Source organism: Pleurodeles waltl, chromosome 3_1 (genome assembly GCF_031143425.1).
Source record: "Pleurodeles waltl isolate 20211129_DDA chromosome 3_1, aPleWal1.hap1.20221129, whole genome shotgun sequence".
NCBI classification, from domain to species: Eukaryota; Metazoa; Chordata; class Amphibia; order Caudata; family Salamandridae; genus Pleurodeles; species Pleurodeles waltl.
Window position 1 is genome coordinate 573,264,631 of NC_090440.1, and position 16,509 is coordinate 573,281,139.

Genomic DNA, 16,509 nt, shown 5'->3' on the forward strand with positions numbered 1-16,509 from the left:
TTCTGCTTCTTTAGCAGCATCTTCTCTTATTTTGAGTGCCCTTGTATAGGAGACAGGAACAAATACAGCAAGTGTGTTTTATAGTAGAAATGTATCATTTCTCCACCTCTCACAGTGTCCATCTGCCTGGGATGCTCTAATGTGGGAGCCCCATACAGGGACCATGTCTTGCAAACAGCTCCTACACCTGTGAATGTGTTTTGGCTATGGGGTGGCTAAGTTGCATTTGTAAAGTGTATGCTCTACCCTTGCCTAGGGTTTGTATGTTAAAGCACACTGGGTTGTGTTAATTTGCTTAGAGTTGTGCCTCTCTGATTCAGTGTCTCTCTGTACCTCTCTGTGTTTCTGTATCTCTGTGTTGCTGTCTGTCTCCAAGTCGTCCCATACCAATGTCTGACTTGATGGCTCCCACGTCATTTGCCTAGGTGTCTTTTCTCTCTGTCCCCAAAATCTGTCTATCTGCCACTGCGCCTGTGTATGTCTATCCCAGTACAATATGTAGGATCTGCCACTTAGTTACTTTACTATGACCTTAATAACTGTTTCTTTCTGTTCCACAAAAGGAAGTGTTTAGAAACAGATTTGGTCACCAAACACAGTTAGTTTATTTTTAGAAATACATTCAGGTCTGTATTTGAGTGGGAGGTTCATCACGGAACTTCTACACACTTATTTTCGATAGTTATGTTTTTGTCTTTGTCAGTGAGCTTGTAGTTCAAGCATCAAGTAAATTTTTATCTATTTTTGACTGTTTTCAATTGCAGAACCAGCATCCCTTGCAGAATATCTTGGCAAAACATACGATGACAACAAAAAAAATCTTTCAACTACGTATGTCTCTTGTATCAGAGACTCTTTACAATCACGTTCTTTCTCAACCCGAGCAAGTCCCATAAAGATGGTGATAGGTGATGGAACAACATCATATAGCTATTTCAATGGACCCCTGAATAAAGAAACTGCATATAGGTAAGTCATTATTTCATTATTCTTCAGTCCCATGTACTGGTGCAGCACTAGCTACCAGTAATTAAAATGATCCAGAATAAATGTTGCATGAAAACATCTTCTCATATCTTTTTCTATTAAGAGCTTTGACACGTGAAAGAAACCATTTGCTGTAGTATAGAACCAGTATTTATGATTCAAGACAAATATATGAATTGCGAATGATAATGCACCATATTCAAGCAGGAATTACATTCATAGTAAGGGTAAGTTGAGGACACGCCCAAATTATCCTGTTATCACCCCTTGGTAGCTTGGCACAGAGCAACCAGTCTTAAGAGGCAACATGTAGATAATTTGTGCAACACTTAAAAAAGTAAAACAGTGAAAACACCACACAAAAAGATATCACACCTGGTTAGAAGAATAAAAGTTAATGTAATAAACAAAACAAGACCAAATGGCAAAAATCCAATAAGAACTTGCAATATGAATTTTTAGTTAGGTAGTGGATAAAAGCATATAAAAAGCCAACTGAGGCTATCCGGTTGTGCTAGACCATGTCAAATATGGAATTTCAGGCCAACCTTGATCAAGCGCAGGTTGGATACAGGGACCAGCCTTAGCCCACTAAAAAAGTACTCTGTGTCGATGGCAAGGAAAATGCAAGGAGCAGAGGAGGTGATGCGTCGGTGTTGATCCTTGGGTTAGAGGTGACACGTCAGCTCTGAGCTATTCTGTCAGAGATGTGTCCGAAATTGAGGCCATGCGTCATGCAGTCAGTGATGCATTGCACTCAATCCTCGCAGCAGCGGTGATGCGTCTTGTTAATAGGGATGTGCTGGCTCTGAGCAGTGCAACAGCATTGATGCCGGGATTCTGGTTGAAGCAGCACTTTATAACCACTTCCAAGGGCCCAGGACTGGATTGGCACCATTTGGCAGGGCAAGACTCAGTCCAGGTGCTGTGGCAGGTATTATGGAAGTCTTTTGTGTCACTGAGAATAAATATTCAATGTCAACATTATTGTATATGGAAGAACAATCAAGCGTTCTTGTTCTATTCCAGAGATGGTGGAATAAAACACCATGTTAACCTAATGCCAAATCCTACGAGTGGCTGTGCTAAGGGTCTTATTCGCCATAGAACTCAAAGAACACTGGTGAAGGATGTAACAAACCATTTTACAAACATAAATCCTTCAAATTAAGGATGCAATCTGATGCCTTGCCTGTGCAGAAATGATATCAATAGAGCCAAAAACTTTATAAAGCCTCTATTGCCAGTGTTTAGAACAAAAGGGAGGACCTGAACTTAGCTGTGGTGCCTCCCCACTCCAAACTTGAGGAACCTTTAACGGGATTCTGAAAATCGGGACGTGGTGGTAAACACCCTGAAGGTAGTTCTCCATAAAAGCAAAGCCCTGTCTGATTTTAAGGAAGTAACTGCTGGAGGAAGTTATTTTAGAATAGACAATTAGAAAAAAGTGCTTGAAGTATGAGTGTGAAGAATTGCGTTTTCCTAAATGTGAATCTCTGCGAATCACAATTAGGAAAATAGAAATTCTGAATGTACTTACTATTTAAGACCACAAATTGCGAGTCTCTACTCAGTCCCATCGCAATTTTGAAAGTCGCTATTGATGATATCCAAAAATGCGACTTTAGTTGCAATTTGTGACTGCGACCACAGATAGAGAAAAAACACTTCCTGGTCATAGGCAGTAACCACTGAACCAGAAAGTGCCTCACAGTACCTGCCTGGAGGCCAGTTTAAATGGATGTGGAGTGGAGGTGGAGTGCAGATGCCATTTCAAGCACATTTTTCAGAACCCCTAAAGAAGCTCCTTCAGCACCAATAGCCAGCCAAATTGGAGAAAGGGATTCAGGAGGCAGAAAAGGGAAAATTAAACTCTCAGAGAAGGAGTTGGAGATCCTGACTGAAGAGTGCTGTGACAACCATCAGGTACTGTTTGGAAGGTCACCCATGACAATTTCAAGATTCTCAAAAGAACCTGGCAGGATAAGCAAGAACAATTAATGATGTAGGAGGCACCCACTGCACCATCAATTAGATCCGTTGTGGTTGTGTACAAAAGATAAGCTGGAAATGCGACTCTCGGACACCTGGGCAACAGGAAGTGGCCTCCAACTGTACCCTAATCCACTGCACTGGAGAGCATAGTTGAGACCACCCTGGCGCCTGAGGCTGTTGTGGGAAATGTAAACATTGAAACCTCAGCACCTTGAACTTCACAAAGTGTGACTTCTTAACTAGTTTCACATTTCAGAACTTACATCTGTGTCTATGTCTACATAGATCTTTAGCATACATCCTATGGTTGTTCCTTAAGTTAGTCAAAAAATTAACCTTTTTAGTGCATTATGGGACATGTAGTCAAAAAGTCAGACAGGAGACACATCTATGCATTTATTAGGGTACTACATTCAAAACATACACAATTATATCTGATCATATCAGTGAATGAATAAACAGAATTTCATGATTTCCCATATATCTCCCGGAGGAACATAGTGAAGACACCAATGTGGAAGGAGTGGAGGACTCAAACATGGCAGCTGAGAAACCCATTCCCTTTGCCAGTCATACAAGCACAACTCCAGCCCAGCATAGCACTACCTCATTGTCATCACAGACAGCATTAATGGAGGATGACAAAGTCACTACCAGTCCCATGAGGCACATCGCCCTGTAGATCCCGGAGCCACTGCACAGTACTTTGAGGCCTTGAGGTGTCCACGATCCAAATTCAGCATCTGCAGCACAGGCAGATGAGACTCATGAAATGGAAGATGCAGAACATGCAACACTGTGGGTCATTTGGCTTTGATAACATTGGGACACAACTGGCAACCATGAACACTAAAATGGAAAGCCTTACCACCACCTTAGAGAAAATATGCCATCACATAGCAGATGACTATGCCTATCAAAGGCGTTGAGACCGATACACTAAGGCTAAGATGGACAGCCTAACCCATTCAATTGGTTGTTAGGCCAATGCCACTTCCACCCTATTCGGTAGAACAGTTACCCTGCAAGTGGAAATGGGAAACTTTAGGGATGACGTTGCCAGAGGCCTAGGACAGATCACATCTGCCCTTGAAGTGATACAAAATGCATGTTTAGCTGGTGGTATTGGAGATGCCCCTAAGGATAGTGAGGACATCTCAAGTGTTTGGAGCATCTCTTCCAGTGATGCTTGTGCCCTGTGATGCAGGAGCAGCCGTACTGCTAATGGAGAACAATTAGGGGCAGGCCATGTTGGACGTATCTGCAGAAGGCAGTTAAGGACACATCATAGTGTTTAGTTATTTTGGCATGGTTGTTATCATTTTGGTGATATAACCAACATTTGATTGTACTTTAATAACCACTTGATTGTTATCCAGTTTAAAACTTAAACAATTGTAGCCTGACATTAAAGGTTGCTTTGGTTTGGTGCATCAACTCTGCTTTCATCATTTTCAGACTGCTATGTTGTGCAACATGGCACATGTTGCTACAGTTTTGAGGGCTGTCTGAGGAGCATTCTATTGTAAACTCCACGCTTGTGAAGGCACCGAAATCTTGATTTCAGCATGCTAAATGTTTGTTCAATCACTGCCCTAGTGCATCAATGAGCAATATTGTAACACCTTGCATTTTGATTTGCTGGGGTTAGGTGTGGGGTCGGTATACAATGCCTTAACGCATATGCACTTTCACCTGGAATAAATAACGTAAGTGTGAGCATGGCAATACTTGAGATTTGACTGTCACATTTATGTGTTTCATTGTGCAGCATCACATTACCTAATGAATAGGCATTCTCAAACTCCCTCTTTCCAGGTGTTGGTGTATCCCACAGTCCCTGAAGATGTATGAGTTATGGGTGCTCCCTCTGTATTTTACCACTATATCTGTAATGACATTATGGGCATCACTTACAACTTCGATATTGAGGGAACGTGTATTTTTCCTATTCCGAAACAGGTATTCTATATGGGCTGGAGGACAAATAGGAATATGTGTTCCATCTACACGCCCTAAGACATGGGGGAATTCGGGGACCCGGTAAAAATGTAATTTTGTGCTCTGGATTTCCTCTGCATTTTTAGCTAGGTATATGTACCTGATGATGTTTAGGAGCATGGTATCTCGGAACGTCCGAAAAAAACATGAAAGCACACTTTGTGACACCTCATCATCAAGAGCAACCATTACCTGGAAGCTTTCTGAAGCCAAAAGATGCAGTGAGCAAAACATCTGCACATGAGTGGGGATGGAACTGCTGCACAATGTACGGTTTTCAAGATTTGGTTTCAGCAAATCAACTAATTCTAATATTACTGCACTACTTAGCCTGTCATTTTCAAAGATTTCCTCCTATGATGGAAACTGGCAAGACTGTTTCTAAATATATTCTCCTGTTTCCTACTCCTTCTCCTCATATGCTGAAAAGCCAGTAGTCACATCCTCCTCGCAATTACATAGAGAGCATCCATTGTGGTAACCCGTGATGCATTCTGAGACAGCTTTTATAGCTTGCACACTGTTATCACCTGAAACGAATTTGTGCTAAATTGCATGTGCAAATGGGCATTTTGTGACAAGTCGCTAATTGGGACTGTTTGCGAGTCGCAAAAACAGAATCAGTATTTTTGACTCACAAATATCAGTTGCAAAAAGTACTGATTCACAAATCGGTTGCTTTGCAATATTTGATTTGCGAATGACGTTCGTACATAATGAAACACCAGTTTTCCAATCACAAACCTACAGGGAGTGCAGAATTATTAGGCAAGTTGTATTTTTGAGGATTAATTTTATTATTGAACAACAACCATGTTCTCAATGAACCCAAAAAACTCATTAATATCAAAGCTGAATATTTTTGGAAGTAGTTTTTAGTTTGTTTTTAGTTTTAGCTATGTTAGGGGGATGTCTGTGTGTGCAGGTGACTATTACTGTGCATAATTATTAGGCAACTTAACAAAAAACAAATATATACCCATTTCAATTATTTATTATTACCAGTGAAACCAATATAACATCTCAACATTCACAAATATACATTTCTGACATTCAAAAACAAAACAAAAACAAATCAGTGACCAATATAGCCACCTTTCTTTGCAAGGACACTCAAAAGCCTGCCATCCATGGATTCTGTCAGTGTTTTGATCTGTTCACCATCAACATTGCGTGCAGCAGCAACCACAGCCTCCCAGACACTGTTCAGAGAGGTGTACTGTTTTCCCTCCTTGTAAATCTCACATTTGATGATGGACCACAGGTTCTCAATGGGGTTCAGATCAGGTGAACAAGGAGGCCATGTCATTAGATTTCCTTCTTTTATACCCTTTCTTGCCAGCCACGCTGTGGAGTACTTGGACGCGTGTGATGGAGCATTGCCCTGCATGAAAATCATGTTTTTCTTGAAGGATGCAGACTTCTTCCTGCACCACTGCTTGAAGAAGGTGTCTTCCAGGAACTGGCAGTAGGACTGGGAGTTGAGCTTGACTCCATCCTCAACCCGAAAAGGCCCCACAAGCTCATCTTTGATGACACCAGCCCAAACCAGTACTCCACCTCCACCTTGCTGGCGTCTGAGTCGGACTGGAGCTCTCTGCCCTTTACCAATCCAGCCACGGGCCCATCCATCTGGCCCATCAAGACTCACTCTCATTTCATCAGTCCATAAAACCTTTGAAAAATCAGTCTTGAGATATTTCTTGGCCCAGTCTTGACGTTTCAGCTTGTGTGTCTTGTTCAGTGGTGGTCTTCTTTCAGCCTTTCTTACCTTGGCCATGTCTCTGAGTATTGCACACCTTGTGCTTTTGGGCACTCCAGTGATGTTGCAGCTCTGAAATATGGCCAAACTGGTGGCAAGTGGCATCGTGGCAGCTGCACGCTTGACTTTTCTCAGTTCATGGGCAGTTATTTTGCGCCTTGGTTTTTCCACACGCTTCTTGCGACCCTGTTGACTATTTTGAATGAAACGCTTGATTGTTCGATGATCACGCTTCAGAAGCTTTGCAATTTTAAGAGTGCTGCATCCCTCTGCAAGATATCTCACTATTTTTGACTTTTCTGAGCCTGTCAAGTCCTTCTTTTGACCCATTTTGCCAAAGGAAAGGAAGTTGCCTAATAATTATGCACACCTGATATAGGGTGTTGATGTCATTAGACCACACCCCTTCTCATTACAGAGATGCACATCACCTAATATGCTTAATTGGTAGTAGGCTTTCGAGCCTATACAGCTTGGAGTAAGACAACATGCATAAAGAGGATGATGTGGTCAAAATACTCATTTGCCTAATAATTCTGCACTCCCTGTATTTCTGACAAAGTTCTAAGTTGCTAAACATTAGTACATCTAGGGCCAGATGTACGAAAGGATTTTACCCATTCTGTGTCTATGGGAAAAAGCTTTCGTACAAATGGCCCCTAGCCCAGTGTGTTGAGTGACTTACATAAATTACACTTCTGTGTCATCCTGAGGTTTTCTGAACTACGGTCAGGGGCACTGTCTGTGGCTTATTTTGCCTCTGAAGACCTGGTGAGAAAGATTATTATCCTGAGCACTGTTAGGCTGAAAGTGAGATCTATGAACGGAAAAATCCTGCTTTTTTTAAATCTAAAGTTTAAAAACTTTCTTCAATATATTTTTGCTTGTCACAGAAGACTGAGCCTGCTTTTCGTTTTTTAAAGACTTATGCAGAACCCCTTCAGGTCTTTCTCCAAAACGTTTATTACCATCGAAAAACATCCTCAGCATGCATTTCTTCAAGCTGCTTTTGCTTCACATCCTCTTAGAAGTAGATAATGATGGGCAGCTACCATTCCACCAGAAGCTATTTCTGACGCTCTAAGCTAATACCACATCTGAGTGAACTTTTGCTTGGAGGTCTATGTGCTGAAAAGCTACAAACAGTTCTCCCCTTGAAGACGGAGACTGAAACTCCTTAATCAAGGATCAGGAACCACAGGCCGCGATCTAAACCTCCTGGTTGGGTTTAGCGCAGCAGAGGCTGACCACAAAGCTCCTGTACTTTTTTATCTAACTGAGTCATATATACCAATGTCCACTGTCAAACAGAAAGACTGATGCACCAGGTTGGATAGGAGAGGATTTATGGCCAGTGACTGGGGAAGCTCCCATTTCTCAAAGGGTGCAATCTACCCCTGAATCTTGGGTTGGCGGTCATATATGCCTCAAACAACAAGAACCTTTGCAAATGTAAGACTTTGAAATTGTGAAAACCAATTCCCACTGGTACTAGGTTGTTCTTGCTCAGTAGTTTGAAAGAAAGGTTAGGGATCCCCGGCTGCAGTCCTACCTTCTCAAGGAATTTCCCTGAAAGAAGCAGGATCGATGGAAAATGCCACTTCTTGCTCTACCTAAAGAAGAAAAGCCCACGTGAACCAAGAGAAAAGTGAGGAGACATAATAATGAGAATTGTCAGAAACGTCTGGGACCGTGGAGGCGATTAGCACATCCCTCTCTGTCAGAGGCATCCCACAGAGAAATAACAATCTTCTGAAGCTTTTTCTCCTCCATGGATGCCACATGTGATCTGGGAATGCTTTTCCATATTAACCCAAAACAGGAGCTCCACAGAACAACGAACAAAAGGAGCTTCAATAGAAACATATCTGCTCATGCAATAGAGGACCAAAGAAAAGTTTAGCAATGACTCCCTTTTTTACAACAAGTGTTTTGTATGCTCATGCTCACTCCTGAGGTGACTCTTGCCAATATTTACAGGCAATAGATGTTTATTGTTACCCAACTCAATGTCACTCATTTTATCGACTGCTTAAGGATGAAAGACTGCATGGTTTCTCTAGGATCTGGTTCAAGGGAAGGACGCACCAGACCACTGAACCGCCAGACCTTTATATTACCCCAGCAAAAAGGGTCCTGAGCATAGCTTCTCAATCCAAATCTTATACAGACATTTTTAAATTATGCCTAAGCTGAGACTATAAATAAAACCCTCTATGTTTTATTTCTTATTGTTTTATACCAGTTAACAGAAAAGAAGAAAATAAAATGTCTCCTCCTGCCACTTGTAATCCTCTTGGCAAACCGTTCAGGTAAATGTTGTAACCCATCTTCGCTCACAAATTCTTCCTAACTCAGGCCATTGCAACACCACACAAAGAAACTACAACCTTGAGCTTCCTTATCATAGGGGTTTGAACTGCTGATGCTGCCACCACAGCTGCCAAGTATATTGTTTGAAGATGTGTGACATTTTCAAGTTTTAAGTGCACTTACGATTGACATTTAAGGATTTTATCTGTGACACTTTGAGAGATACAGTATAGCATTGAAATCAGAGCAGCTATGTACATGTAATTCAACAGAGACAAGAAATGAATTCTTTTGTGGAATGCTCCGGTGTAGGAACTGCCTGAAAAAAGTTGCTACTGAATTGCTTACGGAAGCTAGGGAAACTATATTTTGTTCTAAATGTATACATCTAGGCCCTGTTCTGAGGAAAGATTTCAGAGAAAGATGGCCGATGAGGGGCAAAGAGAACCTCTCAAAATAAATATGAGCAACAGCAGTGACTTACTGCCAGTTGTAGTGGATCATTACATTTAAAGATTTGGACTATTGCCCCTTAACGTTCCATGAATAGATGCACTTGCGTTGCTATGTTATATTGAATTGTATAGCGCATTAAACACCCAAGAAGGTTTCCAGGCTCTTGGGCATGTGTATAGTTTTGTTGTCCCCAAGGGGTGCTTTGATGTGTAGAGGGAGGTTGTTACATGTCTTGGGTGCTATGTAAGAGAATGAGTGGTCTCCAGTTTTGATTTTGCGGATGCGGGGAGTGTGTGAGAGTGAGGCAGAGTGTCGATGTCTTGTGGGTTGGTGAAAGTGTATGCCGCTATTCAGGTATTCTGGTCTAGTGTTGTGCAGGGCTTTGTATGTGAGTGTGAGAATGTGAGAATTGGCAGCACCTGTGAATGAGGAGCCAGTGAATGGGGAGCTAGAGTGAGCAAACCTTGTTCCCAAATATGAGTTAGGGCAGTGAAGGGCCCTATTTTGCACCTGACAGCAGAAAGACCTTCTCCCTAATTTTGAGTTTATAGGTAACATGAAATCATTCTATATATGCAAGAAGGGGTAAAACTGAAGGAGACTTCACCGGTGTATTTCCTTCACAACAACATAAATACGGTGAACAAAATTCCACCAGTGGATGTTCCTCTGGTTGTAGCACTGTTCCAATATTCAGAAGATTCTGTATTACTGTCCACCTCTAAATCAGGCTCCTAGACATCTTAACTTGTTTTCTCTGTTCTTCCCTCCATGTGTATTGCACACCTCACATTGTACCCCTCACTCGCCTCCTTTTACCTCTCTCCACTCTCCCTTTTTAGGTCTCAGCTCTAGACGGCGTGTATGCGCTGTCTTGAACCAAGAACTGCTGTAGCTACATCTGGGGCTTCAGCCCGCCCCTAGGCTTGCCATTTGCTGGCACCACTGTCGCTCCAGTTTGTGTTTCCTCCATTTGGCAAGGGCTTGCACACATCATGCCTCTTGCAGGGGTTAGCCCTCCCCTGGCCCACCGCCCAACCACTGCTACACATACGCAGTGGGCATTTTCCTCTCGTTTGGGGACTATTTCTTATGTTTTCAAATGGATGATGGCTCTGTTACAAGTTAGAAGCGCAAGCCATATTGTATTATTCAAGGGGTTGCCCGGACGCCGCAAATTAAAAATTCAAGTAGCATTTGTTTATGTGTATGTCTGGGGTACCGTATATTGATTAATTATCGTCTGCCCGGGGAGCTGCATCTTTTTTGTGTGGGGCCTATTTATTAATTGTTTAAGCAGCTCCCCGAGGCACATCTCATTTGTTCGCTTTCGACTTTCTCATACAATGGACATTAAAGACACGGCAATGGCTGTTTAAGACATTTGGTTAGCAGCACACACAAACATGCTCCTGGCTCTTGCAGAGGGCAGATACATCATTGGTCTGTAAAACACTCTGCTTAATTGCATGTGTCAAACTCCAGGTTAGGAATTTAAGACTCTGAAATTTTAATGGGCTTTCACATTTCATATTTGTAGTTCATCCCATTAAACTATGCTGGCTCAAGTGTAATTACATGCAAAGCTTAATGTGGGAAGTCCTAAGAAGGAAGAGCTGTGGTTTTATCCTGTAACACGAGAATTCACCTCTAAGATTTTTCTGTTAATCCCTGTTTGTCATCCTGCTGTGGGTTTTAGCTTAAGCAATTTTCCGTGTGTCCTTTTATGAGAACTTGCCTCTGCCTGCCTGGAGAATGAACAACAGACACAAGTTTCCCTTGTGTGAGTTATTAATTGCTATCCACATTAAGTGAAAGAGATGGCTCTATGTAGTTAGGCTTGTTTCTTACCTGTATAAAACTAATGCAGCTTTCAGAAGCAGATGAGCTGTTGTGCCCCAAACATGAAAGCTCCCAAACCCAATGCCCAGACCCCTGAAATTACCTTGTTCCATGCATAACTAACTCACCCAAGCTAGTTTTTTCGTTGCATGCTGGGATATGTAGTCCTGTTACAGCCATTTAAAATTTAGAACTGCAAGTCCCAGTAATTCAAAAAATGTCCTTAAATGAATAACCTTACCATGCATAACAAGCATTGGCCTATCTGAGAGCTATAGGCGTTGGCAATGTTAATGCATTTGTGGATATCAATAAGAACACCCCCAGAGCCCTACACAATAGCTAGCTGTACATTGCCAACTTCTATTTCTCACGGATTGCCGAGACCTATTGGCTTTGCCAATGCTTGTTCTCTCTATCCTGAAGACAAAAATATGTTCATGCTCAGTGTCGGTTAACTGTTGACATACCCCAGGTGCAAGTATTCTGTTAATTATATTATTATTATTACTGGCAAACGAGACACTGAAAAATCTATAACCTAAAGCGGGGTTGTCAGGTGGGACTGGCTGCCAGAGTGACATAATATGGGGCTACTTCACAAGGACGTTTTTGTTTTCTAGTGGAATACTCTTTTATTGTTGGTGTACCGGGTTGTAAGGTACACTAACATTTTTGTGTAAATGTCCTTACAGTTTAATGTGACACTCTTAAAAAAACAGGAAGCACTGACACAGTCCACTGTTGATGTAGTCCAGGAAAAAGTGGGACAAGCATCACCACAACAAGTTCCCTAAGAACCCACATTACAAAAGAGGAAAGAGTTTGTTAACACTGAGTTTTTAATGAAAATATTAATGAATATTCATGTATACTGTGTGTTGAATTTGCGTGGAAAATGAAATAAGGTACGAAAAAATTATGCACACATTTGAAGGTGCACCCACCAGTGTGGCCATCAGTGTTCACGAAGTGTACTTATTAATGACTTATTAATATGAAATGATGAGCTTATGTTTAATTAATGTAGTAGTATGTCATATTAAGGGTTATGCATTATGTATTAGCCTTACTAATTGTAGGCCTTAACTTAGCGGAGGTCTTGGCCTAGTTGCTTGGCCTCATGTGAAGCTGTGCTTCTTAGGTGTTTAATAAAATGGCTGTCCAAAGAATTAAATTGTAATTTTCCACTGTACTGTCCATGTGCTTGTAGCTAGAAATCTTTGTCATGAGAACTGCTTGCTAGAAGATGCTGTACTAGCTAATGCAACAATGTTTATTGTAATGTGTGTGAGACTGACTTTCCCAGGAGAGGACAAAGACCATACTGACTGGAGTATAAGTGCAACAATATTGTTACCTGACAAGCTGAATGACGGGAGCGGGACAAGATGAACCAATCATCGACATGTGAACCATGTACTAGTAGAAATGTAGATTTTAAGTTTTAGGGCTATTGGACAAAGTGTGAATATGCGATTCTTGCACGAATTAGGATGTGGGAAGTAGTTTTAGGAAATCTAACTTAGCCAGACTGCACAGAGAGGAGATACCGCTACTACTTTCCTGACAGACTTGAGAAGAGAAATGCTTAACTTTATTGCTTAAAGAGAGTTTGCCTATTCTGAACTTTGATGCTGAATTCTGATGCCTTGCTGACCAGACTGATGCCCTAAGGATGAAGACTGTCACAACTTGCTGATCCAAACTGAGGATAGGTATATTGACTATGATATTGTTTGCTATGTTTATTTGCTTTTGTTTCTAGGTACCAACAACTAATTTTGATAGAGCCATAGTTAGATGTTTTCCAAATTTGTGTTGACTAAATTGTTGTGCATGATGCCCAAACCTGCTATTCTAATTTGGTGCTAGTTAGGGAGCTCACTGAAGAAGTTTACTACATGAAATAACAACGGATGTCTTTTCTTTGCTGAAACTAAATGTATGTAATATCGTTTTGCGCAGTTATTCTTGTTATTAATTTGCACTGTAACCTTAGAATGTGTAGTAGCTCAAGCTTTGATTAGATTGCGTTTCTTTCGCCAGTATTCTTTCTGTATGTTTATCAATTGATTTTGAGATTAACCTATGTGACATTAGCATTGTTAATATAGGGAACAAAATATTCAAACATTTACATAAAGGTGTGGTTATTCATGACTGAAAGGTCATGGTGTGTGACAATTACTGACTCCTATTGATTACCAATGTTATTGTTATTGATTATTGATCTGTATGTACCAGATATATGGTGGGAAAACCTCGAAGGGAGTCAAAAGGTCAATCGACCCCTTCGCGTCTCCCTGGTAAGTTTACTTATTAAGGTCTGACACGCTACCAAGTTTCATGTTTTTAGTTTAACATAGTGTTAAGGTTGGCAGAGTGAATGGATGGATGAATAAGTACTCGTTTGAAATTGGTTGGCCCTACCTGCCGCTTCCTGAAAGGGCCTGTTTTAATATCTAGATTCCCTTGTCGCTCTAGGAGACAAAGTACAGGATCAGGTAATGTTGTGGCCAGTGCAGCAGCACTGGGGGGCTGCGAGACACACAGGAAACATCCTGGCTGCAGATCTGTGCTGCTTTGTAAATGCCTGCAACACACCTCCTTAATGTTGGCTGTGCGTGCTGGCAGTGAACTACAAAAAGCCACTCTTCTGCAAGGAAAAGAAAAGCTTTGAACTGCCGCCTGAGTGTCTGCCTCTAGCCAATGACGGCAGGGCGGACATCTTGCTGGAAAATAACAAAAGTCAAGGCGGCGCACCCTTGAGTCGACTGACACACCCCTGACAGAATTATTATTTATGACCATGCACTGACCACATGGTATACACAGACCACCAGGATATCGCGATTTGCAAAATGCAAAAAAATTATGAAATCTGCACTTTTGTAAAACTCTCGCGATGTTTACAAAAGTGCATGGAAAATATGTTTTATGCCCAGCAGACCCCTCGCACTCCTTTCAGTGTGCCCCCTGTGAACTCTGTAGGCCCTTGGAAGGCACTGCTGCCCCATCCTTCACTGCACTCCCCTCCCATGTATGTGTGTGTTGGGTGGGGGGAAGGGAGGCTGTCTCCTGTTAACCCCCTAACCTCTCCATTTATCCTCTATGTGGGATGGTATTTTTCCTATGCCACCTCCACTGCCGCACCAGCGCCCATGCAGCCCTAAACATACAAGGTGTCTGATGCCAGAAAGAGCAGGTTTCATACTGAAATCCACTTTTTCGCATCAGACACCCTCCAGTTCGAGGTGCTGTGCTGCTGGAGGCTTCGCAAGGGTACACATTGTGACATAGCACAGTCTCCAGCAGTGTCAGCCCACAGGCCTTGTACTATTTTTGTGGCAGGCACATTTTTTGCTCAATGGCATAATTCTGCTTTGGGTCGCAAATTCTGCCTTATTTGGCTGCAAAACTTGCCACCCAAAGTCACAAAATCCTGTGTGGTCTGTATACAGTCAGATTCGACTTCAGTGGTTAATTAATGATTTGTGTGCCCGGCAGCAGCACCAATTAAAGTTCATACTCAAGTGTTAAAAGTGTCGCTCCAGCTAAACAAACAAGTGAGGCAGTTTAAGCATGCTCTCCATGCAGCGCACTCATTATCATTATCAGAGTGATCCCTACTTAAGTACAACTCCTGGTAGAGAGTGCCTCGTGGGGTGGGCGCAAATGCGTGACTAATGTATTTTAATGTTATAAATTGTATTTGTATAGTGCTTACTACCTCTGACGAGGCGTCGATGTGATGATAGAGACACCTGCCCTAAAATGTGTTAATCTAACCCGTGATGCATGGTACATAGCGTTGTAATCAATGATGGATGCTCGTAGGTTATAAAAGAGGTAGGTTTGTTAGCTTAGTTGTAGGTTACAGATAAAGTCCCACCAGGAGCAGCATCCTGCTGCTCAGCCCTTCTCACTCCAACTGTCCACTCATCCAAGCACAAACACTGTCTACATTCCAACCATACAATGACCTCACTCACTGGCTGAGCAGCAGGGAACATTAAGGTAGTGGGGAGAATGCATAAAATAGCAAGCACATAGCAGGGCAGTGGCAGAGGGAGTGAGCATGAGTAATTGGAGACACAGGCCCTTTTACTGCAACCGTGCAACAAAGACTTTCTGTTTGTGAATTAAACCAGAGACCTCTAATCATAATAAAAACCGGCCTCTGCACCACATTTTTTATGCTACATACATTTTCCAGAAAGTATGAGCAAAGAAAGGCAGACCACCTCACTGAAAAACAAGTGCTTAAGCAAACTCTCGAACGCTACAAGGAAAGTAGCAATTATAATGGCCAAGAAAGAAAAAGAGGACGTGTAGTGGGGATCAGTAAAGATATCGGGGAGAACATGATTGTCATTGTCCATAGAAAGAGAAACAGATTGAGGAAAGTGGTGAATATTAAGGGGAAAGAAGAAAAAAACCCAGTCAAGTAAGCAATAGAGTAAGAAGACTCGTGGTAAGGATGATTATCAGTAAGTAGGGTTTCCACTTTCCCAGAGAAAATACCAGCCATCTGTTCGCATTTTAGGATTCTACAAAGGCCCTACATGATTCTTAAGTGGAATTTTACATGAAGTCCTCTGTATTCATCCTTAACATGGCATTTCTGTCTTCATTTACTTTCATTATCAGTCAAGGGTCATTAGGACAGCTATAGAACACAAATTAACGTGCTTTATTCTAACCTTTACTGTATAACGTATTGACTGACAAGGGGAAAATACCAGCTTTGGGTGATTTTTCTAATTTTTGTACTGGCAGGGACATAAATATACCAGTTGTGACATTTTAAAACAGGCCAATTGGCAACCCTAGCTATAAGTAATCTTTCATGTACGGCCTGATTACCTTATGTTCACATGTCAAGAGATAAGCTAACGTCTTCATCGTTGACAACCTGAATAATATATGACTATTTTATTTTCATCCAGGATCTCTGTAGCAGGTTTCACAAGAATTAAGTTCAATACAAACCCAGACACCATCGATGGAAATAAAAGCCTCATGTCATTCATTTCCAACGGGTCCCCAGTAACAATTCTTCCCGCAACGACCACCAACTCTGACACAGGTGTAGTATCACCCAAAATGCGACGTGTGATAAATGGTTCAGTTACGTACTAATGTCGATA

At 41.7% G+C, this 16,509-nt stretch overlaps 1 protein-coding gene across 1 annotated transcript in view; it reads left to right on the top strand.

Moving 5' to 3' along the window:
* LOC138283517 (uncharacterized) overlaps nt 1–16,509 on the top strand; it is a 471,678-nt gene that overhangs the window by 252,103 nt on the left and 203,066 nt on the right. The window contains exons 60-61 of the mRNA XM_069221456.1: nt 765–969; nt 16,309–16,448. Of these exons, the coding sequence (XP_069077557.1) occupies nt 765–969; nt 16,309–16,448 (345 nt within the window). The remainder of the gene's footprint in view (nt 1–764; nt 970–16,308; nt 16,449–16,509) is intronic.